Source organism: Cydia fagiglandana, chromosome 6, assembly GCF_963556715.1.
Source record: "Cydia fagiglandana chromosome 6, ilCydFagi1.1, whole genome shotgun sequence".
Classification (NCBI taxonomy): domain Eukaryota; kingdom Metazoa; phylum Arthropoda; class Insecta; order Lepidoptera; family Tortricidae; genus Cydia; species Cydia fagiglandana.
The window spans coordinates 216,300-243,915 of NC_085937.1; the positions used below are offsets into that span (position 1 = coordinate 216,300).

The window sequence follows — 27,616 nt, forward strand, 5'->3', positions numbered from 1 at the left end:
ACGGCGACGGTAAAGCGGATGTGCTCGGCCCAGGTAGGTACTTACTGACTGCAATAAAGTGGTCCGGAGCTATCGGCGCAGCATTCCGCGGATATCTCCGCTCGCCCACCGCCGCCGCCGCCGCCGACCTCGCCTGTCTTCAACTATTTTATCGCCCGAAAGAGAAAGGCAGTAAAAGCGAACATTGTCATATAAATCCAGTAACTATATTCTTTCATTTTGTGAATAGTATTCTCTTATCGCGCCGCGCCGGTATCAACTAATGGACAAAGTTGAACGAGTCAAACTATGTGGGATTACAATGTTCACATATCTTGCGTTATATTGTGCGCAGTATTAGTGCAGGAGGCAAGATTTAATTAAACAGAACTTGATTGTTATAATTGAATATTGATGGAGCGTTAATCACAAGTTAATGAGATCAGTTAAAACTACATTTGTAATACACGTCTCTACAATGTTTTATCTACTTAGTAAAATCTCGTAACTGTGATATTTTAATATCTATTGATTACGATATAAGTGGAAAATACCGAAGCTAACACACACTGTTGTGAAATTCTTGCTTGGAAACGTTACCACAAGGTCATACATTTGATGATCATGTAAAGAAGCGGTGTAGAAATTAGTCACAATTATTTTAGCTTTATTTGTGCTCCTAATTAATCATCTGTAATAGCTTAGGTAGGTATACCCACTAAGCTATTTACAGATGTATTATTTATAGAAACTACCAAAGCAAAAGATGGTATAGGTCCAGATATTTGCTATTAGGCTATGAAGACCTTTAAAAACTGGAATAGTGTTAGAGTAAGCTTTGTGTTTGGTTGTAGGTACTTGAACTGAACATTAGGTAAAGGCAGTGCTGCAGGGTTCTTTCTTATCTTTACCTCCTCTATCTTTATTATGGTCAGTAACGAGCATGCCATTCCGCCGGATTGCATTAGATAGACATGCTTGGCTTAGCGCATAACTACGCGTACGCCAACTCTGTAAAGAGCACAATAACAATTCTAAACTTCAATAGATTTGTCGTATTAATAGCGGCTGAGTCAGCCATGATGAATGGTTGTGGATGAAGATCGTTGCTCACTCCTCCTATTATTATTCGATTTCAGAAGTGAACAATGGTATAAAATACCACAAGCCTGGCATAAATCATAACGCTTCGCGGAATACGTAAATACCGGAATAATGGAAGCGAGATTAAACGATCGGCACCTAGCCAGCAGAGTGGTGCTTTCCTGACTACAGGGAATTAACGAACGATTTACTTCTTAAAAAATCGTATCTAAATAGGTAAAATCTTAGTTTAAAAAGAATTATTCGTCGTACTGATACTTTTGAGTTGTACATTGCATTGTATTTTGTCAGTAGCCCTGAAGCTTGAATTATATTTGACAGATTACAATATCTACCTACTTGTCAGCACTATTGAAGAACTGGTATTGAATATTGAAGATATTATGTATAATAAAAGTCAGCCAGGCGTTAAATATTTAATTCAATCGTATCTTTCACATAATATAAGATCTTTATGGGCCGATTGAGTTGTGATCAATTGATTAGAACGTGGAAAATTTACGTCCCAGAGCAGAAAATTAAAAAAAAATGAGAGTTAGGTAAGTACACTACTTATTTGAAATTTAAACATGCAATTCTGTGTATTTTTTAATCAATCATTTATCATACCTTTAATAAATAGCGTAGATTAATTTAATTGGGATTCCTAACATTAGATTAAGGGTTCAGGCACTCGAGATAGGCACCGGTTATTGGTCGGCAACGATAATGGTTATAATTTAACGTTTTCATTTAGTTGAGTTCGTCTAAGAATAGAGAAATAATACTTTTTACGAGTTACTTTGGAGGTACGAGTATATTTAGTAGGTGAACCGTATTATTATGTAATACCTAACTACTTCTTAAGTTAAAATTGTATTATTTTTATTACAAATCAGTTTTTTGCAAAGTTCGTTTCGGCAGCGACAAAGTAGATATGTACATTTATACCGACATATACGACGTGCCTACCTAACTCTATCGCTTGCCAGTGCAGAGCTAGCTTAGATAGACTTTAATCACCCCAATGTGGGGCTCTCGGGCCAACCGTGCAGCCGTTCCAGGCATGCCGAGTGGTTTAGTTAAGATAAAACACTTAGCGGGTGGCGATAACTTGTCAATGCATTTGTACTGCCGGGGCCATATGTGCGGTGAGAAGATTCACATGGTGTTTATCTTGTACGGACTGAGGGCCAGTTGCCCCAACCAGTCAGTATCAAATAGAATGTGCTGGCTGAAATGGCTGAACACCTTTTTTAGGTAATACCATAGGAAGAAGGATGTGTGCTGATATAAGTATTTGACCACTTTGCCGTCGTTCTCCATTTGATGCTGACTGTACATCATTCTGTACCTACAAATCCTACAATACAGTTTTGTGACAGACGGTTTTGTGCAACCAAGACCAGCGCTGACTTAAATCATTTATTTTGAGCTGGATTGTCTATTCAGTACCTACACCAAACACCAACCCACATTCTTAAGGGGCTTCCAGTAGTCTTTTTTTCGTGCTAATAAACATTGGACCTAGCTAAGACGGTAATCGTTAATCGACAAAAGTCAAACGAAAAGTAAAACGTATCGCCGGCGCCATACATTCGGTTTTATGTAGGGGTACCGGCCAGCCTCAATATTAGTAACCGTCACCTATTCAAATGTTACCAACTCTATTATTATGTAGCATCATATCATAATTGAGTTGCCGTCGATTGACACTAAAGTATTGGGTTATCGCGGCCGTCAGCGCCTCCGTTCCCAGAAAGCGCGCACCCGATCCGCGCCGCGCTCGCGCAGCGTGCTCTACCGCATACCATAAGGACATATATGTACCCTTAACGTCTATACACATACGCTGTTGTAGATCTAAAGCCAACTGGATACCTTCACAATTTCTTTGTTCACTTACTTGGAAACATGGTTCTAATCGTGTCGTGTTTTTAACAGTTTCGAGCTAAAATTTCACAACATCGCTAAGTTGCTGCGTTAGTTTAGTAGAAATGTTATAGGAGCTAAAGCTATTTAAATTACAATTGGTTAGGTACATTTAATTAATATACAATAAAGTAGATTAGAAAACTACTCACGATAATAGAATCTATTTTCTAGGATACTCAGGAGTTAATAAAGAAGTGGATAATGCTGCACCAGAATTTCTGAAACCATCATTATATTTTGCCCAAAAAAAAAATCTAATAATTATATGTCGTACTACGTAGTTCTACATATGTGCCATCTTAAGTAAATATACATATACATATTATATTTTAGACATCATAAAGGATAAAATACTGCAGCAGACACAAATTGTTTTCAGAGCCAATACATTGAGGTTTTATTTTTAGAACTATAATATTTTGTAGTTGCGTTTTCCTCGCATTATTATTAACAAAAAAAAAACGTAGATTTTGTGCAGGAAAACGAAAGTGAAAGGAAATGACGCGCTGTGGGAACATCGCAACTATGAGGCGGTTTCCTAGAATCTGTTGAAAAATACGAGACCCAATAATCTGGAAACAATCGGTCTGTGCCCGGGCTTTCCCACGCGTCATTACTTATCATCATTTTTGACAAACATTCCTGTCGGTGTTACCTCTCTCTGCGGGAATGTTGTAACGGAAACTTTTGGTGTAACCTATCCTAAGCGTCACATTAATGCCACCAGCGACTCCAGTGGGCCTAATTTCTTTTTTATTTATTATCTGACACTATCAGGGAAAATGGTAGTGACATTGACATCGCCCAGCACATAATACCGCTATCGTAACGCTGCATCAGCATCACTTTAGCAGTAGGTACCCATCTGAAGTGACCGTTAATGAGCAACCATCATGCAGGTTATCCAGGAAGGAGAGTATTAAGTAGGCAGATCGCCGCGCCGGTGCGACACTTGTCGTCTGTGGTATAATTACCGACACGACACGCATGCCGCGCGCGCTCAGACTTCAGCTAAACCTAGCGCAGCCGACATCAAGCACGTCTGCGTGCCTAGGTATCTGCAAACATTTGTCGTTGCCGGCCGGGAGGCTAATTACGGAGCTATTCGTACTATAAACGGTGCGGTTTGGCAACGATTATTAAACTCTGAAAATAACTTAAATAGTTCAAAACGTTTGACGTTCTTGTCAGTCTCTTATGCAGCGGTAAATAAGTATACATGAAAGGTTTTGCAAAATCCTGAATAATAACGCGTTTTTGTTCTACTATCCCTCTTGGCGTAGGTAGTTAATACCTTCTTATTCTTAGGGCCCAAACCCAATATCAATGAGTTTTTCGGTACTTTTGTACGAAATATCATTTGATAGTTACCAGTTGCTTTTCGGTGAAGGAAAACATCTTCAATCCGGACTATTCCTAATAAGGACAGATGTGGCTCACTCCGCGATTTCGTCGCTTTGCTACAGGTAGCTATCCGTTCCACCCCAATTTTGGGGAAAGCCATAAGCCGCGCGTGGCGCTGTCGCCACCTAGCCCGCCCGTAAGTATTTTTAACTTTGATCCTTAACCATGAATTCTTATATTTATTTACAAATAAATAAAGTAAACATTCTCAGGAATGACACATATTAGAAAAGCGGTTGAAACCAAATCTTTAGTGGCTAGCAGAAACTATATCATGGCCCATGAACAGCACGTCCGTTAGTGTTTCAACGGTCGCTGATGGAAGCCGCATCTCCTCAGCCAGCTCGTAACTGGCATATTTTTATCGCCTGTTAGACGTTTATTAATTAGCCGCTAGACGACGACACGACGTGCTGCGTGTTACAGCCGTGGCGATGGACGCGATGGCTAGACACTCCTCGTCTACGCGAGCCGTTTCTCTGCACTTCATAACAACCGTCAAATAAATTTTACTCATAGAATTTCTGCATTAAACACATAAGATAGAAGCCTAAAGAAGCACCGACTCTTTTGAAAATAGCTGGCTCATCTCAAGAGAATCAAATGTTCCCTAAAATGTTATTTTATACTCAAGTTCCACTTTATTTATTTGACGTAACTGGTGACCGAAGAGCTGGCGGCTACCTCGCACAACGTATCAGCATTGCGATACAGCGAGGAAATGTCGCCAGAATCCTTGGTACAATGCCTCGGGGGCCTATTTTAGATTTAAGCTAAATAGTTGCTAATTTCGTTTAGTAGTACGTATCACTGTATATATATTATACGTAAATAAATGATTTTTAATTACTTTATTTATGAACTTCTTGCAATCACCTTAACTGAAACGATGGTGAAAATCTAAACTAGTCGCGTTAACTATTATGGGACCTTTTTTCTTACGGGATCGTATTGTTGGCGCGTGTTTTTTTAATTGTCATCTCATTAGAATACATTCCAAAAAGTAAAAAAAACTGCCGCTCAGAGAGTTTCTGAGTTCAAAACCCGAATAAAGATTCGACTTGAAGTTCGTAGGGCCTATAATTGACACATCTTCCGCCGCCATGATTGCGTCGGCGCGGCTGAACGGCGGTGATGGAGCCGCTGGAAATACTCCCGACGATAAATCAACGACGGACACTGCGCAACCGAAACCAAACACCGACCTGGATGGGTTACAATCCTGGAAAAGCGTGGGTCTATTCAAAGCGTGGGTCGTATTACAATTTTCAGGAATTCTTGGACTACCAAAACATTACCAGTCACAACCGTTGGCGCTCGGGTTCACTTTTGTATACGGCAGTCTGTAGGGCTGTGCTTAACTTAAAGGTCTAAAAAACATGGTGCTATCGACAGTTGAAGGTGATAGACGCAAACACACACGCGCCCTCAAGGGCGGCTAAACTTACATCATTCAACGGCCGAAATGCACGCCAAAATACAAACACGCGTTGTCGATGCTATGAGAAATATAACGCTCGGTAGTTCGGTTCAGAATAAATCAGTTTTATGAAGCGTTGGAACGACTGGGCCGATGTTTAATGCAGCAGCCCTCGTAAATATATTTAGTGTTTGGTTAGGGCGTGTTCACTAGGGCGGCGTGACGATTCCGACGGGCCAGTCTGACTGACAGCTTATGGCTTATTTGACTGTTACCTTTGAATGTAGCGCGTTGCCTTACAGTTGCCCCGTGTGATGGTTTTAGTTTACAAAGTATTGAGTGGATTGTGACTGAAATAAAATTCTAAGAATCGAGGCCTAATTGGTAACGTGCATGCTCAAGAAGGAAGGTAACAAAATAAAGAATTCATGCAATAGTTATGTATGTAGGTTATACATTGTACTTGTTTGGAGGTACGAGAAAGAATTAATTGCAATATTGTTATGTTTGTACATTGCGTTAGATGCCTTTGCATAACACTGCAATCACCTTTATGATATAGATTCAATAGTCGAGACGCAGGGTGCATGGTAGGTACTTAAAAACAGAATGGAGAATTCATGAATGTGTGAGTATGTTTGCACATGCCACGGCAGACATAATCTGGTTTGAGTGCTTAAATTATAGCGGCTTATTTGCAAATGCAACAGTGCGACTACAAAGGCAGTTAGCTAAATTGTCGTTATTAATGTATTATGGAGAGATGAACAAGTTACTAGAGGGAGACGGGGTGTCTGCGACACAAGTTGAACTATGTATTAATGAAAACTATAAATAGCTGAGCCAAACGCAGGATATTCGGGCAGGAATGTTTACGTGAGTGAAGCGACGTGCGCGGGATCAGTGACCACATGCAACGCACGGTTTATACAAACGTTTGAATGGATGTTTAAAATAAAACATCGTGTCTCAATCTGTATAATATGGGTCATTCATAATGCATGTGGAGATGGTGTTAAGTAATCGGGGATGGTTTAATAAAACGCATCGATGGACACAAGTAACATAACATATGATACGCCGAAGTGCCAATTTGAATATTTTATCACTTTATAAATGAGGTTTCCGAATTGTCAGTTGTCACGATGATAGTAAAATTTTAAGAACTATTATCAATAGCTATAACTATAACTTATCAATGGCTTTGTATACGGTACGTATGGTATGGTTCTCAGTGTACGAGTATAGTGAAATATCATCACGTTCTTTACTAGTATCCTAGTATCTGAAATATAATACAAATTATTATATGAAAATGTATACATTTTAGAGTTTTATCATGTTTGAGCCTCCAATTCAGACCACCTTGTTTTATTTACTTAATATATACCTACCCATCCCTGTCATATCAAAGGGTGCTGTAAGTTGCTGCTGTTGACGCGGCGCGCGGGGGCAACCGGCCCTTTTATTTTATCAGTATTTGCACACGTTTAACCGCTGCGATGATCATAATGCTAAAGTGGCTTCAGGATATGCGGACCAGTATAAAGCTGACCTTCGATCACGAATAGTTGTTATGAATTTCAGAGTTCTATGTCTATAAGCAGAGCTCAAAGTCGAAACAAAATATATTGTGAAAAACGCAGCTTTTCTCCCTCGGCAGGGAAGTGCGCTAACAATAGGTACCCAGAGGGAAATGTATACTTGTCGCCCTTCTGTTTGCATACAGCGGCGGTGAACACGAGTACATAATATAACATTCCGAGTGAAAGTAGCGCCGCGAGAGTGCCAGGACCCTTCAAGTGTTGTTGAGATCTTCAACTGAAAGTGATCACATGCAATGCAAATGCAATAGCCATAAGTGCATAAGTGCAGGTTGAGACTAAAAGATAGTGTTGTGAGCTCTCTAAAGCGCTTTAAAAAAATTCAGGCCTCCGTTGGGAGTAACTATATATTTAGTTATCAATCATTTTGAGATCGAGAATAGGCGACAAAACTTGGCATATATTTTGCCAAAAACCCCAAATAATTCCAAAAACTCTTTTAAATAATGAAGTCGGTTAATGTGTCAACACCATTCAAACTACTTATGTATGTACTTTAAATGAATTAGTACCTACACATTATGAGCGAGTAAAGAAAAAACAATAGAAATTGCATATATTATTAAATCAAAATGGGTAATTTAATTTGGGATGATTAATGCAAGCTAAAATAATTTCCTACACCAAGGTCAGCATTGAGCATTAATGTACTGAAGCATAACGTCATTATTCCCCGAATTAGAAGTTTAATGTGTACACTTTCGCCGGCGCTTACGCTTGTGCCACTTGTGGCGGTACTCATGCGCATCGCCTAAAAACTGGTGTTGTTTGACCTGTCATTACATATATTATATTCTGTTTGAATTCTTCATGAGGCTAAAGTTAATTGACAATTGTTTACAGAAAATGCCAATGAACAATCAAAAGTTAAGTAATGTAGGGTAATGATCAAGTATATTTTCTAGGCATCTTTCACCCACAATCCCAGGAAAAGCGATTTTTTAGGGTTCCGTAGCCAAATGGCAAAAAACGGAACCCTTATGGATTTCTCATGTCTGTCTGTCTGTCTGTCCGTCCGTATGTCACAGCCACTTTTTTCCGAAACTATAAGAACTATGTGTTGTAGATGTATTCTGTGAACCGCATTAAGATTTTCACAGAAAAATAGAAAAACAACAATAAATTTTGGGGGTTCCCCATACTTAGAACTGAAACTCAAAAAAAAATATTTTATCAAATAGGATAGGTCAAAAATGATATTGAGATTTCTAATATATTTTTTTTCTAAACTGCATAGTTTGCCCGAGAGACACTTCTAAAGTGGTAAAATGTGCCCCCCCCCTTGTAACTTCTAAAATAAGAGAATGATAAAAGTAAAAAAAATATTATGATGTATATTACTATGCATCCACCGAAAATTTGGTTTGAACGATAAAGATAAAGATAAGATAAAAAATAGTTTATTCAAGTAGGCATATTACAATGCGCTTATGAACGTCAAATAAACCTTTACCGGCTCCAACCGTACACCTCTGCCCCGAGAAGATTTAAATCCCCCCTCAATTGGAGGAGGGTATCCCAATCTGGGACCGGCAACAAACTCGGCGGGACACATCTTTTCAAAACATTATTACATCTTATAATTAACATGCATTACGAGTAATTAAGAAAAATACAATTTCAATTACTATAGAATTCATGCAATTATACTCAGTGAGTACATAACTTTATAGAATTTGATATAAAAAATAAACATATATGTACATGAAATCACAAATACGTAGCTCTTTCAGAAAACATATCAAATCTTACAAAAGGAAAAGAAATTAAAATCAATAAAAGAAATGAGAATACATATTATATGAATCTGACTGATTGTTATGAGATGCTTTCATACAATTTGATGTGCTTTCTTACCTGAGCTGAGTCACCTTTAACTCTACACATAATACAATATTTTTAATTGCTAGTTGCTACTTGTCGTTGTTACAGTTTCTGGTTTGGACCATGCATGTTTGTCTGTCAAGTAGTCCTCGACTCTGTAATAAGCCTTCAACATCAATGACTTTTTTAAGTAATTCTTAAGAGCTGGAAAGGGTAATCTTAAAGCATCCTCAGGTAACTTGTTATAAAAATGAATGCATTGCCCAACGAATGACTTCTGTACTTTACGAACACGAAACTTTCTGATAGCAAGCTTATTTTTATTTCTAGTATTATAGTTATGGACATCAGAATTCTTAGTGAAGGAGTCTAGATTCTTAACAACATAAATAATACTATCATATATGTATTGGGAAGCTACAGTTAAAATATTAATTTCTTTAAAAAGTTCTCTTAATGATTCACGCACCCTTAAATTATATATATAGTCTGTATGTCAGCTGCTTTGCCCCAAACCAGAATACCATATGACATTACACTATGAAAATAACTATAATAAACAAGGCGAGCTGTCTCAACATTAGTCAATTGTCTAATTCTCCTCACAGCGTAAGCGGCCGAACTTAATTACGAGATATAGTAAGTAGTTTTTTTAATACGTCATAAATCGTATATATAATTCTATTATGTTGCTTGCTGCTACGGAACCCTTCAAATATCAAATATCAAATATCTTTATTTTGCATAAAATATGGTACAAAAGATGGATTAGCAATTAAGATGCACATGCATACTTCACCAGCAACTGGCATGCAAAAACACAAACCCTAGATATGCTACATCTATTAATAATGCTAATAAATCTAATATTATACATGTCCCTTCTTATAATTACAATGTCAAAACAGATGTCATACTTAATCTAATTACAATGTCTGTATCTAGTCATATTTGAAGAAGTCGAAAAATTCATCAATTGAGTAAAAACATCATGCCTTCATGGGCGAGTCCGACTCGCACTTGGCCGCTTTTTTACTTTTCGATTCGATTAACGTTTATCGATAAACAATGGTCATTTCATCTTGGTTATGCCGCAGGTCAGATTATACTAGTGATACAGTCGCGTACAAAATGTTTGTTGGTAAAGGCGCGCGCGGCGAGGCCCAATTTTCAATTTCGTGCGTTGACCGCTGAGTCAGCGCTGATTTCACTAATTTGTATGCAAGCAGGATCATTTATAGCCGCTACATTGCTCACGTCATCGTCACATGCTAGCGGCGCAATCGCTGTAATGATTTAGGACCATTTATTATGATTATGTAATGCGTTCTACAGTTTAGCGAAGATTCAGGATCAAAACCAAAATTCCATAATTAGGTATACAGTTAGCAGCAGAAGTTGATAAGCGGATGTGGTGTTAAACATTGTCTTCTGTGCAAAGAGCTTATTGAACACCTTACCGCTTCTACTGCTCACTATATCTACCTATAGACTAAGAGGATTAAATGCACACTAAGAAAGTGGATTTAATTTGTTGTTTTTGCTACGTTTAGTTGGAGGCAGGGAAAGTATTAATCGTACTAGACTTACAAGATGTTGTCTCGAGATTACAATCGACTCTTAATGTGACCCCGTCTCGATGCTTGAAGATTAAACCAAATTACACGGCTGATACAAAACTCGATTGTTGTTTTAGAACTTTGGCCTAAAGTTGCTCCTCCACGTCTCGAGATAGTGCAGGCGCTACGTAACAGCCGCCATCAAGTCCATCAACACATCATTATTTACAATCAAGGACGTTCCACAATATCTGATCGCGCTTTAGATATTGCGAAAATTTTATATATCTAATCATATCACAGAAATGTAAGAGTTGTAAATGGAGATATTACGAGTACCTCTATTTACCTATAGTAATATTTAACCTATCACAATGCGATATTATTAAAATATTTTTGTCAAACTGAAAATACAAAACAGAAGGCCACAATTTTAAGAAGAAAAATGAATAAAGAAAATTATGATTACTTCCACTATTTAATTAATAATGATGAACAATTAATGACAGAAATTATGTTACATACAGACCCAAATAAAAAGATGAATACATTTCAAAATGCAGTGCAACATTATTTTAATGTAGCATTTCCTGAGCGCAAAATAACTATCTTAAAGAAAAAAGAAGAAAAATTATACTCCAAAGGAATAGAAATTTCTAAAAATAACTTAAATAAATTGTTACTGATTCAAGATTTAGCTCCATGTCCTGTTAGGAGCTAGAAAATAAGAATTTACAGGAATATTTTTCGAAAGGTTTTGAACAATGCTAAAAAGATTAGATACTCTGCGAGAATAAATAAAGCTGAAAATAAGACCAAAGAAGCATAGAACATAATTAAGGAGCAAACAAGCAAACATAACAAGCGAAAACAAACACAGATAGAAGCTATAAAACTAAGTGAGGGACAAATTACAACAAACAAGAATGAAATTGCGGAAACATTTAATAAATTCTTTTCTACAGTTGCTCACAGGTTAACAGGTCACATGCCCACTAATATTCAAATATGTTTAAATTTCCTTTACTTAACCAAACAACCAGAGAGGAAAATTAACTTTGTGTTACCTACTGTAAATCAATTAAGAAAAACAATAAAAAATCTGAAAAGTAAGCGATCCAAAGATGTGTTTAATCTGGATACAGTTTATGTGAAGAAAATTTTATTGGAGAATGATTATTTAATGGAGTTCATGTTACATATAATCAACAGCTGCCTTCTAGATGGCGTTTTCCCAAGTTGCTTAAAAATAGGAAAAGTTATTCCATTATACAAAAAAGATGCCAAAGAAGACCCCAATAACTATAGACCTGTGTGTATACTTACTACCAGAATTATCAAAGATATTGGAATCCGTTGTAAAAACTCAGATAGTAGAGTATTTCGAAACAAATAAGATTTTTGCGGATAACCAGTTCGGATTCAGGAAAAATCGGTCGACGGTGCAGGCACTCCGTAAAGTTGTTGACTTTGTCTTAAACGCATTAGATGAGTCGCAAAAATGTTCCAGCTTTTTCTGTGATCTGTCGAAAGCGTTCGACTGCTTAAGACATGACATCCTTCTGGAGAAACTATCATTCTATCGATCGGATCGGAATATCAGCTTGTTAAAAATTACCTAGAAAACCGAAACCAATTAGTAAACGTGAATGGCACGACCTCTAAATGTACACAAATAGATACAGGCGTACCTCAAGGATCAATACTGGGACCTGTTTTATTTCTCATATATATCAACGACCTGCCAGCATGTCTACCAAACGATGCAATGGTTACTCTTTTTGCGGATGAGACGCACGTTGGGATAAAAGGAAACGACACAAGTGACAATAAGGACAAAATTCAAAAGGTTTTGATTATTCTTAAAAACTGGTTTGAGGCAAATGGTATAATACTTAACACAAACAAAACCACCGTATTGAACTACAATGGCAACAAGAAAAATGAATCCAGAACGACATTTTTGGGATATGAAATAGACAGTAAAATTGGTCATAAATACCACATCGACAAAATTTGCAAGAAGATTTCTAAAGGAAATTATGCACTGTTGAAACTTAAACCATTACTAAATAAACACAAACAGTCATTATTATCTGTATATTACGCATATATTCAAGCAAATATAAATTATGCAATTAGTATATGGGGAAATGGAGGAGATATTGAGAGAGTATGAAAATTACAAAAACGATCAATTAGAATATTAAATAACTTACGCAAGCGTCAATCTGCTAAAATATATTATGCAAAAGACCGGATACTGACCGTTATCTCACTTTTTATATACAATAGTCTTCTAGAAATTACACAAAGATAAGAATAATTTTAAACAAAAGAAAGATATTCATAGATACAATACGAGGAATAAAGAACAGTTATGTATGCCTAAATCGAGAACAAAGATATTATACAAGCAAGGAAATTCTATCAAAATTTATCTATACAACATACTACCTACAGATATAACTGCTTTGCCAGAGGAGGACTTTAAGAAAAAAAACAAGAGATTATTGGAACAAAACCCTGTGTACTCTATAAAAAAGAGTTTAGTGAATTCATTTTGAAAAAGAAGTGTCTGACATATTATTAATACATATAATTTTAATATAATTTTTAAATCTAATGTAATGTATGACGTGCTAAATGTAATGTATATTACATGGTCAATAAATTATCTTATCTTATCTTATCTTATCTATATACGACCCGGTAAATATACAAAGCCTGAGTACTTACGCGTGTCAGATCCCAGAATTTTTAATTAAAGTACCTCAGTATTCGGGATTACGAATACGTAAAGGTCCATTACCCATTATGGGCCCGGCGCGGCGTGTCACGTCCACGTCCAGCGATAACTGGAGAATGTCCGTCCGTATCGCGTTATGCGGAATGTCGACCAAACCCGAAGGTCGGGTGGCTGGGATGCTTCCGGCAGGAACGGGTTGACTTATTTATTTAAATATACTCAGACGCATCATTAATTATAGTGGCATTTGCCTTGACTTTGAACGGTTAAATAGTTGAAGACAAACGTTTTACTTGTACGTTTATTGTAATTAAGTAGTTAAGTTGGTAGTAGAGTACGCGGCTGTACTCTTTTTATGATATAGAAGCGTAACGAGCAGAGGAATCACCTGATGGTAAGCGATTACCGTCGCCCATGGACACCCGCAACACCAGAGGGGTTGTAAGTTGCTTTGCGAGTAGGTAATACGCTCTTTTCTTAAAGGTTTGAAGGTCGTATCGGTCCGGAAATACCAACAGGTCATGACAGAGTATAGCTGTGTGAGTGTGTTGTATCATCATATATATAAAATCGAAAAACCAGAACGGGATAAAAAACGAGGGAAGAAGAGAGATGGCGCCTTACAAATTTCTAAAAAAGTTTTTGACACGTTTCACGAATAAGACGCACGTATGATAAGAAAAAACTGTTCTAATCTATTATCTAAATATGAGAATATAACTAGAGCATAAAAACTATCGCTTTCGATGCGTATTTAATTTACCATAAGCAAAAGAAATTTTCATAACATTCTTCATTTTAAGACTATCGCCCATTTTCGGAAACTCTCGGTTGTTTTCGTTTGGCGGTGCTACAGACTAGACCAAATTATCCGTAAGTTAAAGTAACCTAAAAACCGGGCAAGTGCGTGTCTGACTCGCGCACGAAGGGTTCCGTACCATAAAGCAAAAAAAAACAAAAACAAAAAAAAGCAAACAAAAAAAACGGTCACCCATCCAAGTACTGACCCCTCCCGACGTTGCTTAACTTTGGTCAAAAATCACGTTTGTTGTATGGGAGCCCCATTTAAATCTTTATTTTATTCTGTTTTTAGTATTTGTTCTTATAGCGGCAACAGAAATACATCATCTGTGAAAATTTCAACTGTCTAGCTATCACGGTTCGTGAGATACAGCCTGGTGACAGACGGACGGACGGACGGACGGACGGACGGACGGACGGAACCCTAATTATGTTTACATGTTGGTATACAGGTATTTCTGAGTTTTTTTTACACGAAGTAAAATAAAAAGTGCTGCCAACCTCAACCTTAGTCCATAGCCCATACGAGTGCCTTATGCCATTTATGACATATCAATCAAATTAATATTATCGTATGATTATCGTGTTAATAATTTGTATTTTATTGTTTTAAATTTCTTTTTCAGTTATATTATCCAGATTTGACTTTCACGGCTTCGGCAAACATTGCCATTCGTCCGGGGAACGGGCTGCCGAGATGGGCCAAAAATACAAAGTTGATAGCAAGTTACAATGTAGATAAAGTGCATGTTCAGATATTTTTGAGCGAAACGACCTGGTGAAAATAAGCAAATGTACAGTCAGCAGTCAGCCAAATATCGCAATATAACTTTATTGCCATAGAAATAAGGATGTGTTCCGATATAGTGGCGGAATATGGAGAGACAAAAGTGGCTAAGCTTACATTGGCTCGGACACTTAGAGAGAATGGGAGAGGATCGTGCCGTGACGAGAGCGTACTTGGGACAACGAAATATTAGGAGACGCCCAATTGGACGTCATAGGTACCTACCGCTGGAACGACGTAGGTGCTCAAGATCTAATTATCCTCGGCCATGACGACTGGCGAGAGCTATCGCAAGACCGAGAAACATGGTGTGATCTGGTCTCGGAGGCTAGGACTCACATAACTGTAGTAAGTAATGTTAGTATTCAGAAAGGGAAATGGGGGTTACGTACGTTTGTATTAAAAGGCGATTTATGGGCGGTGGTCGTCCATATTCGTCTTAAGGCGGAAATTAATCTAATGAACGTTTTTGCATTTAGGCTTATAAAAATAAATAATGATATTATATTGAAGCGATTTTTAAATAAATAAATATATATATAACTAGGTAGATGAAAAAATACAATCTTGCCTTTTATCAAATCACATCATCTTTTTCAGATATTTTGCGAATTAAGTTATCTAAATAACGGCTACAAATAAGAAATTCCTATCACAGTTATGATTATGAACCCTGGCAGGGTTAAATTGACACACTCTTTATTTCATTTACGCGAGCGGAGCTGCGGGCCCGGCTAGTAATAAGATAAGAGGCAACACTCGCGTTAGGGTCGCCTTCATCGATATCGATGTGGAAGACTAGGATAAATATGTATTTAGTATCAGGAAGAAGGACCAGAATAGTGGGTCGGATGTTAACTACTTATTATTTTTGCTGTATTGAATAAAATACACAAATAAAAACATACCTTTGATTAATATTGTACCAGTTAAAAGCGTTATAATTTTTTCAATATTAGAATTTTCATAACGAGGTGATAGCAATACGATCTGCATCGGTTAGGCAATCAGTTAAAAGCTTTAGTCTTTGTGTTTTCCGACAGTTTGGCAGCTTTGTCGGCCATTAAAGTGGGTTAAACGGCCGCGGCTTCATAAATAGATTATGAATATTTATTTACCAAGTAAACTGGGCCGTTACGAAACAAATACCGCCCAAATCTAGCGTAAACACGGACACGGACGGACGGATCCGAGAACCGCATGTTGATTTAGACGACCGATGTTTTTATCGCGGTTTGATAGCAGATGTATTTCGTTAAGATTCGTCGATAAACTAAATCAGACAGGATACAGGATGTTTTTTGCGGAATCTAGGTTTATTTTATTTTATTTATTTATTTATACTTTATTGCACAGTAAAAATTGTACAAAAGACGAACTTAATGCCAGAAGGCATTCTCTACCAGTTAACCCACGGGCCAAACAGAGAACAATTAGTAATAGGTGTATGATGTAGATTTGTAGGTTTATGTCGACTGCACATACTTATTAACTCACATTATAGACGGGTCTAACGCGAATTATATTCAATTACCTTTATTTACCGACGTTTCGACACAGGTTTCACTGGTCGTGGTCGCGGCTGACTGATTGTCCCAGCAAAATGTCAAAACAGAGATTTGTGCATCTACCCGACGAAAAGTGTATGGAAAAGTTTGGGGTAGACATTACATTTTCAAACCACCCACCACACATAATGTTAATTATTGTCAATAGTCCGACACGCAACACTCACAATATCCACGCACCCGTCCGAAGATAGATCCTTTGGCTTTAGCTTCTGTATCACTGGTTCCCAAGTTGGCGATAAGTTGAAACCATCCTCCCTATTAAAATTTCTATAATGTGAGTTAATATGTATTCAAAACGCGAAAGTTTAAAATATTATATTGCACATACTTATTATCATAATCATAATTTCTGCTAGAAGCGTCTATCCAAGTATCCAGTGATTATTAATGGAAGACAGCTGATTTTTAACAAGTGGGAATATATGTTAATCTTCGCTTCAATTTGGTGTCGTGTCTAAATATAAAGCTATAAGAATTATTGATATACATATATAATCATAACGCCTAAATTGTTAGTTTTTTTGCCCAATTACACTCCTATTGGAGTTAAGTTATAAGCGCGTATCTTCATGTCGGGCTGTCATGTCAAATCACACATTTGACATGTCTGGCAGCTGGCGCGGCGCAGCGCCGGCGTCTGCGTGCGCGCCGCTCTTGATCGCGGGCGCAGGGTCGATGACCATGCTGGAGTTGCTATACATACTGACTTTGCTAAATTCATACTTTCAGTACTTAGTTTCTGCTAGTTAGGTTGGTATGTAAACATAAAATGTTGTATGGAATATATATGTATTAAGCTATCACCTTTTTTACATTATTCAGTTCGTTTAATTTAGTATAAAAACATAATAACAATAGATGTGAAAAACTGATTAAATGTACGGTGGTCGAGCAGGGTCTGAAGCTTCTCCGATGATCAAGGTATCTTAGTACTTTAGAATAAAGATTGCATTCTGAATAAGTAAGGCTTAGCTGGAGAAATACCGAGCGGAGCGCGAACGATGTAAATAAAAAACTTTATTATCAAATTCTTCATATTGAGCTGGAGTTTTTCAATCATCAAACTTTCATGACCCCAACCCGACGAAAAGTGTATGGAAAAGTTTGGGGTAGACATTACATTTTCAAACCACCCACCACACATAATGTTAATTATTGTCAATAGTCCGACACGCAACACTCACAATATCCACGCACCCGTCCGAAGATAGATCCTTTGGCTTTAGCTTCTGTATCACTGGTTCCCAAGTTGGCGATAAGTTGAAACCATCCTCCCTATTAAAATTTCTATAATGTGAGTTAATATGTATTCAAAACGCGAAAGTTTAAAATATTATATTGCACATACTTATTATCATAATCATAATTTCTGCTAGAAGCGTCTATCCAAGTATCCAGTGATTATTAATGGAAGACAGCTGATTTTTAACAAGCGGGAATATATGTTAATCTTCGCTTCAATTTGGTGTCGTGTCTAAATATAAAGCTATAAGAATTATTGATATACATATATAATCATAACGCCTAAATTGTTAGTTTTTTTGCCCAATTACACTCCTATTGGAGTTAAGTTATAAGCGCGTATCTTCATGTCGGGCTGTCATGTCAAATCACACATTTGACATGTCTGGCAGCTGGCGCGGCGCAGCGCCGGCGTCTGCGTGCGCGCCGCTCTTGATCGCGGGCGCAGGGTCGATGACCATGCTGGAGTTGCTATACATACTGACTTTGCTAAATTCATACTTTCAGTACTTAGTTTCTGCTAGTTAGGTTGGTATGTAAACATAAAATGTTGTATGGAATATATATGTATTAAGCTATCACCTTTTTTACATTATTCAGTTCGTTTAATTTAGTATAAAAACATAATAACAATAGATGTGAAAAACTGATTAAATGTACGGTGGTCGAGCAGGGTCTGAAGCTTCTCCGATGATCAAGGTATCTTAGTACTTTAGAATAAAGATTGCATTCTGAATAAGTAAGGCTTAGCTGGAGAAATACCGAGCGGAGCGCGAACGATGTAAATAAAAAACTTTATTATCAAATTCTTCATATTGAGCTGGAGTTTTTCAATCATCAAACTTTCATGAGTCCACGGCTATTCTTAAGTCGCATGAAGATTAAGAACGGGGTATAAGTAGGTATCTAAATATTGTGAGAAAGTATCTATTTTTAAATGCAGCTTTTGTTTCTAATCTTGATGCAAAAATGTAAAATTTTGTGAGAGCTCAATCCGATTTGGTCAAAAGTTTAAAACATAAGTTTTTGCATTTTGGATCTACAGATAAATTGTGCAAGCAAATCCTATTAGTTTCTCCCCGATATCATGTTAATGACATAAATTGCTTACCTAAAAAATATTTACCTCACTCACATATTTTAACACGAAAAACGCTCGATATGTTTCACTCCGTACCGAGGAGTGTCATCAGGAACTTGCGTTTACGGTGACGGAGAGCAGACTGCGGGCCACAGCCCTCCGCGCCCAATAACTCGGCGCAGGCGCTGGTGGCGGCAGGGTGAGCGAGAAACTACCCTGGTTTATGGCATTATTGTCAAATGATGGGTTTCACACAACCCTCACTACTTCATTCGCTAATTAAGTACCTACTTATTTATATTAAACGTCATCCTTCCAATATCCATAAGTATTACGCCATTAATGTGCCTTTTTTCAAATATTTTGATAAATCTTTACAATTTACATCTATTCCTAATAACACTTAACTGTATAAGCCTATAGAGCAAAAGGGTGTTGTCGAATGCTTTTATAAGACAGGCGGTCACCTCTGGAACCATATGACGTCTATACAAGCTTTTAGCGATAAAAACCCACATGATAGGACTAAAATTTTCTTGGGTAACATTCCATTCCAAACCTGGTGAGCAGGACATTTTTCCAGGAATTTGTGAAAAAGCTCCCGCGTTTACATACCACTGACCACTGACCGACGCGTGAAAATATCTCACATTTAATGTATAGCTAAGTTACAGCAATGAGCTTTGAATATATTATGTCACGTGCGATTCATTAGTGTCCGCGCGGAATGCGTGGACACGGACAGCTCTCAGCCGGAGCGGGAGTGAACGACCGCGGCGCAGTGTCGCGTCTCGCCTTCATTTGTTGCTGAAACTGTTCTTAAACGTTTCTTAAATGTCGAACGTTGGCGATTTATTGGTAAACAAGTTTGACAGTTAAGTCAGTTAACAAAATAGTTAGAATGGGTTGTTGAACTTACCGTCGAGACACGAAATCGTGGCAAATGACGATCCGGAAGTAGTTCAGAAAACAGGACACGGAAAAGACTTCAGCGAGAATGAATTTAATTGATTCATTAAGATGTCTGTGAGGATGCTGTGGGGACGCCATCAATGAATAACACACGGTGTTTATTGCGAAATTACTTTGCTTTCTGTGCCTTTCTGTTCCTAATGGAAACTCCTGCCTTTGCATTTATTTTTACTTGAAAGCAGCAGCCTGTGTAATTGAGTAACAATCCCATGTGTCATCGGTTCAATTTAATCCATATCCAGTTTATTACAGATGATCGGCTTCTCATCATGGTAACAGACGGATCGATCTCGGTCGAATCGTTTGCCTGCAGCTGCATGCGGCTACAATCGCTCAAATGTATACAGATTACGTATACGATAGAGTCCGTCTAAGGTGTGACCGACCGAAACTCAGCCTCCTTGCGGATCATACGTGGTCCAAAAGGAGCCGGTCACAAGCCCGGATAAATGAGGAGTGCACTGGTCGTGTTGTCATCTTGGGGGAAACCCCATCATGGCAACACGCCCCAAAACCCCCAGGGTCAAGGTGGGAGGACGTGCCGAGGGCCCTCACAGCCGGCTGTGGGCAGCGGGGGGTTGGTGCTGATTGGGCTCGCAAGCGGACGAGGGGAGGGGGAGCAGGGCCTGTGGTGTGTCTAGTGGAAGGGGAGGGGCGGTTGTCGGGGAACCCCGGGGTATCGCGGAGAGATGCCCTTGGGGTGAACCACTTCTGCTCCGAACCGGAAGCTGGAGTGGTGGGAAACATGTGCACAAGTGTTAGCCCCGGGAGGTCATGAGCGACTTCCTTGGGGTAAACCAGCGTGCACATTCCCATCACAACGAAGCAACACAGGAGCTGTTCTTCCATGCTTGCGAGCTCACTCAGCATAATCGCTGTCGCGAACGACTATGCGTAGGAGAGTGGCGTCACTGCGTAGGAGTAAATGTTGCTGGGTGCAGGCAAGGGAGCACTGCTGACCACCCTAATTTTATTTCTTCCCATTTAATCAAATAGTGTATGGAGAATTTAAAGAAAAACAAACAAACTACCAAAACCAACACCGCGCAAGCGGCGAAGCGACCCGTCAGGGTAGAAGAATGTGAGGGCGGGAGATCAGCTGGTGGACCCCCGACCGTAGCACGGGAGGGGGAAAAACCAGAGGATGGACCCCCAAACATTGAAGAGGGTGGAACTCTGAGCTCCGACGAGGAGACCGGAGGAGCACGACGAGAAGCAAGGGAGGGTACTCCAGATGTCCTACAGCTGGGGGGCCTCACGCTGCAAGAAGAGGAGCTGCTGCGTTCGCCAAAGGGAAGGGAAACCGAAAGGGAAGCTACACCGGTGGTGAACGAGCCGTTCCACAAGTATGAGTCCAAGGCGCAGAAGAGGAAAGCCAAGGAACTAAGGAGAAAGGCTGCCATTGCTGGGGAAAGGGGTGGCGTTCCAGGGGGTAACACCAAAGGGGATGCCAAACCTGGCCCGAGCAAACGTGGCCTGAAGATGAAAAGGCAGAGTACTGATGAGGGTCGCTCGGAGCGTCCTCCGGCGAAGCGCCAGAATCAAGGCAAGGCTGCTGCAGAGGGACCACGGAACGTCGCGAAGGCGAACCGTGGTCTGGCTGTGGCGGTGTGTCGCGAGGATGGCGTTTCGGTGGACGAGGCTCTAGCGAAGCTCATCAGGAAGAAGCTTACGCAGCTGATCGAGGTGGTCGTCCTCAAGGTTGTAAGGGGGGAGCCTGGCTTAGTAGCACCTAGATTCGCTACGTCGGGGTTGGTGTCGGAAGGATTCTTCCTTGTGACACCAAAATCGACGGAGTCGAGGGAGTGGCTGCTAAGTCAGGACTTCGGAGAGCTGGACGGGCACAAGATCAGCGTGCGTAAGCTGGAGCAGACCAGGGTGCAGGTCTGGGTTCCGGGCGATGCGGAGACGGAGTATGTAAAGGAGTTCCTTTACGCTCAGAACCCGGATCGACCGGAGCTCAGGATCCTGGAATGGAAGGCGGCTGGAAGGGACGCTTTGGAGCTAGGAACCCGACTAACCTTCTTGGTTCCGGAAGGAGTTGAGGAGAACTGGGGTGAGGAGAAGACCAAAGTGCTGGACTTCTCAGCTACCAGCGTAAGAGTTAGGATCTTGAGGGCAAACACAAATCAACAACCCTCAGAACCTAAAAACGAAGAACCCGAGCTGAAGCAGGAGAGTGCTGTACCGGGCGATATCCATACGGAGGGGACGGAGAGTATGGATGTCGTCGACGGAAGTGAACTCTCCGGGTAGCAGCTAGGGGACAGCGACACTATACACCAAACAACACAATGAACACACAAAGAACACTACACAAACACCAACACACAAAAACACACATAAACATATGCCAAGTAAACCTCCAACACTGCAAGGATGCAATGTCCGAGCTAGGACAATTCGTTAGGAGGGCCGAAGTTGATATAGCACTGCTGCAAGAACCTTATGCATGGAAGAATCAGGTGGCAGGCCTGGGACATCTGGGGGGTGCTCTCCACTACGAAGGGAATGGTGAGCTGCCTCCAAGAGCATGCATATATGTGAGCAATGATATAAGAAACATGGGTTGTGTCATGACCATATGTTACAGAGACCTTGTGGTGGTGGAGACACACTTCACGACGAAAGAAGGGAGAAGATACAAGGTGGCGCTGGCGTCCTGTTACATGCCGGGCGACGGAGCGGCACCGACAAAAGAACTAGAAGAAACGGTACTTAGGTACACAGGTAAGGGAATACCCCTGATTGTTGGTGGCGATGCTAACGCACATCACGAGGTGTGGGGTAGCACCGACACCAATGACAGGGGAGAATCATTAATAGAATTTATAATTAGCAACGACCTAGAAATTATGAACACAGGTAACACACCAACGTTTGTAACGAGGGCAAGGAGAGAAGTGCTTGATATCACTATAGTAACGAAAGAGATGGGCGACAAGGTTAAGAGCTGGAGGGTGGATGAGGGGGATAGCATGTCTGACCACCGCAGGATACTCTACAGCATCGATTGTCGCTTAGAAAAGATGAAGGTAAGAAATCCACGTAAAACAGACTGGATGAAGTACGAAGAGGAGCTAAGGGAAGCAACTGCTTCGGGAGTCAGGTATGAGAATGTGAATGACCTAGAACATGGGGCACTCAGACTGAATGAGATCATAATAGGAGCATACCACAAGGCATGCCCGGAGAAACTGGTGCAAACAGGGAAAGGGCAACCTTGGTGGAATAGAGAAATGCAGAAGGTAAGGAAAAAGGTGCGCCGGGCAATGAGATTAGCAACCAAAAGGGATGACTCTCAGAGCTGGGACGCGTACAGAGAGATCAGGAACAAATACACCAGACTGAGAGAGAAAGCTAGACTAGAGGGCTGGAGGAGGTTTACGGGAGACATAAACAGCTATTCAGAGGGGGCGCGAGTGGTAAAACTGCTAGCAGGAGACCGAGCGTGCCAACTGGGTAGTTTGAGAATAAATGGAGACCTGGTTACGGAACCGGAAGAGATATTAAGCGTCATGCTGAAATCACATTTTCCGAACTGTGTAGAGGTGACAGAAATAAGTAAACAGGAAGGGCAGGAGGAGTCCGACTGGGCGGCGGCATTGGAGGTGGTGGAGGAGGAGAGGGTTGAATGGGCGATCAACTCCTTTGCGTCCTTCAAGGCTGCGGGCCCTGACGGAATCCTACCGGCACTACTGCAGAAAGGATATAGATACATAAAGGAGAATCTGGTGGAATTATACAGGGCAAGTATAGCCCTAAGCTATATTCCAAGGGTATGGAGAGAGGTAAGGGCGGTCTTCCTGCCTAAACCGGGGAAGAAATCGTACCAAGAGGCGAAATCATTTAGAAGCATAAGTCTGTCGTCGTTTGTGCTAAAGGCTTTAGAGAAGGTAATAGATAAGCACATAAGAGAGAAAGTGGAAAGCAGCGGATGCCCCCTACACGGGAATCAGCACGCTTACATGGCAGGAAAATCAACGGAGACAGCCCTACACAACCTAACGGTAAGGGTGGAAAGAGCATTAGACACAAAACAATATGCACTAGGCTGCTTCTTCGACGTAGAGGGGGCCTTTGATAAGGCTACTTTCGACGCCGTAGAAGAAAGCCTGAGGAGAGAGGGCATCCGACCGACAATAGCAAAATGGATAGGAAAAATGCTAAAAGGCAGATCCATAACGGCGGAGCTAGGAGGAGTATCAAAGAAGATTAGTCCAAGAAGAGGCTTCCCACAAGGGGGATGTCTGTCCCCCCTGATGTGGTGCCTACTTCTTGACTCAATGGTGAAGGAGCTCAACAGAGGGGGTATGTATATGCAGGCCTACTCTGATGACGGAGTGCTACTAGTGAGAGGGGCGGTTCTTAGCGTCATAAGAGATATAATGGCAAAAGGCCTCAGACAGGTACTGAGGTGGTGTAGAGAGAGAGGACTGGATCTCAATCCGTCGAAAACAAAGCTAGTGCTATTCACTAATAAGAGAATAAAGGAGATGAGACCCTTAGAGATACAAGGCATAGAAATAGAAATGGTGAACGAGCTGAAATATCTGGGAGTGACTCTAGACAGTACACTCAGATACAAAACTCACATCAAAGAACAGACGGCAAAAGCCATAAGAACACTGTGTCAATGCAAAAGGGCAGTGGGGAAGAACTGGGGACTGAAGCCAGGTATGATCCACTGGATCTACAAGGCGGTGATACTTCCCAGGGTGCTATACGGGGCAGTGATATGGTGGCACAGGGCCCGTATTAAAGAATACCAAAAAGACCTAACCAAAGTACAGAGATTAGCGTGCCTCATGATGACAGGGGCCATGAGAACGACCCCGACACATGCATTGGAGGTAATGCTAGGCCTGAAGCCACTCTGGATAGAGGTAGAGAAAAGAGCCACCGAACAGTGGTATAGAATGAAAGCATGCAAGGAATGGAGAGGAAGCTGTGTGGACAAGAGACACGCGCTGATACAAAAAGAGGCGCTATCAAAATTTGAGATGCTGATGGCCAATAACGACCTTATAAAAAGGCAGGAGATATTTGACAAGAAGTACAGGATACATATAGGAGAGAGAGACAACTGGAAGGTAGAAGTCAGTCACCCGACGACTATCTGTTTTACGGATGGCTCTAGAAGAAGCTCAACGAAACTAGCAGGAGCAGGCATAGTAATCCCTAAACTGGGAGAGAAGGTATCAATACCGTTGGGTAGGTATGCTAGCGTATTTCAAGCAGAGGTATGTGCAATAGCGCGCTGTGCACACATAATTAAAGAGAGTGTGCAGCAAGAAGGTGCTGTTGTAATATATACCGATAGCCAAGCAGCACTGAAGGCACTAAAGAAAACATCGGTTACCTCCTCCCTTGTGAGAGAATGTCGGGAGGAGCTCAACTCGATAGGCAAACGAAGAAGCGTCACGGTGGCATGGGTACCAGGACACCAAGGAGTGACGGGTAACGAGAAAGCGGACGAGATGGCAAGGATGGGGGCGGAAACGGAACACATTGGTCCGGAACCGGCTCTACCTATGTCAGCGGACGTCACGAAGGGAGTCATAGAGAAGGTAAAAGAGATGGAAGCACAAAGAGAATGGGAAGAAGAAACTGAATGTAGACAGTCGAAGATGATGATCAAAGGCATAGATCACAGGAGAACCAGGTATCTTCTGAAACTAGGTAAGAGCAGTCTGAGACTTCTGACAGGTATCATTACAGGTCATAACACTCTCAATAGACACCTTAAGATAATGGAGATAAGCAGAGATGCCTCCTGTCCACACTGTGGTAAGGAGGAGACTAGCTTACACCTACTAGCGGAATGTATTATGTATGCGGCACCGCGATATAATACATTCGGCAAAGACACACTAAAAGAGAACGAACTAAAGGACGTCGAACTCAAAGATGTCCTTCTGTTCTGCAGGAAAACAAGAAGATTTGAGGAGAATGGTGAGGGAATGCCGCCGGGACAGTAACCTGAAGCTCCGACTCCAGGGAATCGGGCTGAATGAACGCGGCACGCGATCGACAGCCCGCCTGCTTCCGGCCAGGCGTCCCTACACTACATCTACATCTACATCTACAAGGTGTGACCGACCTTCCTCAGAAAAAAGTGTGGAGGAAAAAAGGTTCATAGAAATGTGACATTAATGATGCCATCGTTACACTTTGTCATTGCAATTACCATGCAGAGTAAGGTTCGTACGACTCTTACTACTAATATGAAGCGCAAAATGTAATATAGCGAACATGGCTGGATGTCGTTGGTGCCACCACTGCCACCCCTTACCCTGCGTAGCAGCAAAGTGGCTTTAATAAGGCTTAGATAACTTGCTAATGAAATAACTGTTTATCAGTGGACGCCAGCCTAGCCCATTATCCTGGCTCCGGAGATTGGAAATCGCTATGTTAATAGGTATCGCTTAACTTGCTCTAACTCTGCCGGCCGATTCCCTTTGCTGTCGCGAGTTGAGATCTCTAGCCCCAATACATATAACGTGGCCTTCATCCATGGCAATTATGTGTATTTGGCAAAGACTCTTATACTGGTTCATTTGAGATTTTTTTAAAGTAGTTACTGGTAACGGAGAAAATGAGGAGTACTAGGTTAGCGTGGTATGGGCATGTAATGCGGAGGGATGAATGCCATATAGCCATTGCAAAAGAATGTTAGGAATGAATGTTGATGGACGGAGAGGGTATGGTAGACCCAAAAAACGATGGATGGATTGTGTGAAAGAGGATATGAGAAAGAAAGGAGTGAGTGCTGAGGACACGAAAGACAGAGGAGACTGGAAGAGAAAAACATGTTGTGCCGACCCCACATAACGTGGGATAAGGGCAGGGGAAAGAAGTAGTGCTCTGGGTCTTGAAGCGATTGGAAGGAATTAAGCCACTGTAATGGCGTCTCTGGCGGCTGAAAACTGATTATTGCAATTATTGGCCTTTTTGAACTGCCTATTCGAGACTCGAGGTTACCTTAAGGAATGCCTTTAATCGATAAATATCATCCTTATATATATAAATTACCAGCTTTAGAAATCTCAAAGAGCCGCGAACGGTGTTTTCAGTGGTCTAAAACTGCCAAGTGTTATTTCTACATTAACTCCAAATAGTCTTATGTGTCTCGCGTGCCGCGGCTATCAACTTCTGAGCTTTAGCTTGCCTTTTCACTGAGGCGGAGATGAGCGGAGATGAAGGGAGACTAACAGGAATAAGCTAGTAGCATTCGTTGCTACCCAAGCGTAGCGGAGAAGAGATGTGAATTAAGGTGACAGTCCATTTCCAACGACAGCTGCATTACTGTTCATTTTACTATGGAAATTGACAATAACACCGACGCGTTCAGTACCAGTAGTGCAGCTGCGGTCAGAAATGGAATGTTACCATTACCTACAACCTACAACCGATGCTACTCGTATTGTTGATTCCCGCACATCTCATCTCCGCTTCTGCCTCAGTGAAAAAAAAACCTTAGTCTAGTAGTAAAAAAACTAGTCCAGTCCAGGAGACAGTACCTTATCTATTCTAGTTTTTAGGCAAGGGACACCCATTTAAATGAACTAGGATTTAGGCGGCCGTTTGTCGTTTATCGTCTTA

At 40.7% G+C, this 27,616-nt stretch overlaps 1 protein-coding gene and 1 long non-coding RNA gene across 2 annotated transcripts in view; one reads left to right on the top strand and one right to left on the bottom strand.

The window, feature by feature from the left end:
* The window catches only part of LOC134664896 (uncharacterized), a 312,621-nt gene that overhangs the window by 107,269 nt on the left and 177,736 nt on the right, over positions 1-27,616 (bottom strand). The window lies entirely within an intron of this gene.
* Positions 21,011-26,083, top strand: LOC134665640 (uncharacterized). Its single transcript, XM_063522597.1, has 3 exons — positions 21,011-22,525; positions 22,605-22,741; positions 25,941-26,083. The coding sequence occupies exon 1, from the start codon at positions 21,011-21,013 to the stop codon at positions 22,265-22,267; it is 1,257 nt and encodes a 418-aa protein (XP_063378667.1). The 3' UTR covers positions 22,268-22,525; positions 22,605-22,741; positions 25,941-26,083.

Excerpts from the sequence above, each read along its gene's own strand:
- LOC134665640 (XM_063522597.1), top strand. The coding sequence starts at position 21,011 with ATGGAGAATTTAAAGAAAAACAAACAAACTACCAAAACCAACACCGCG.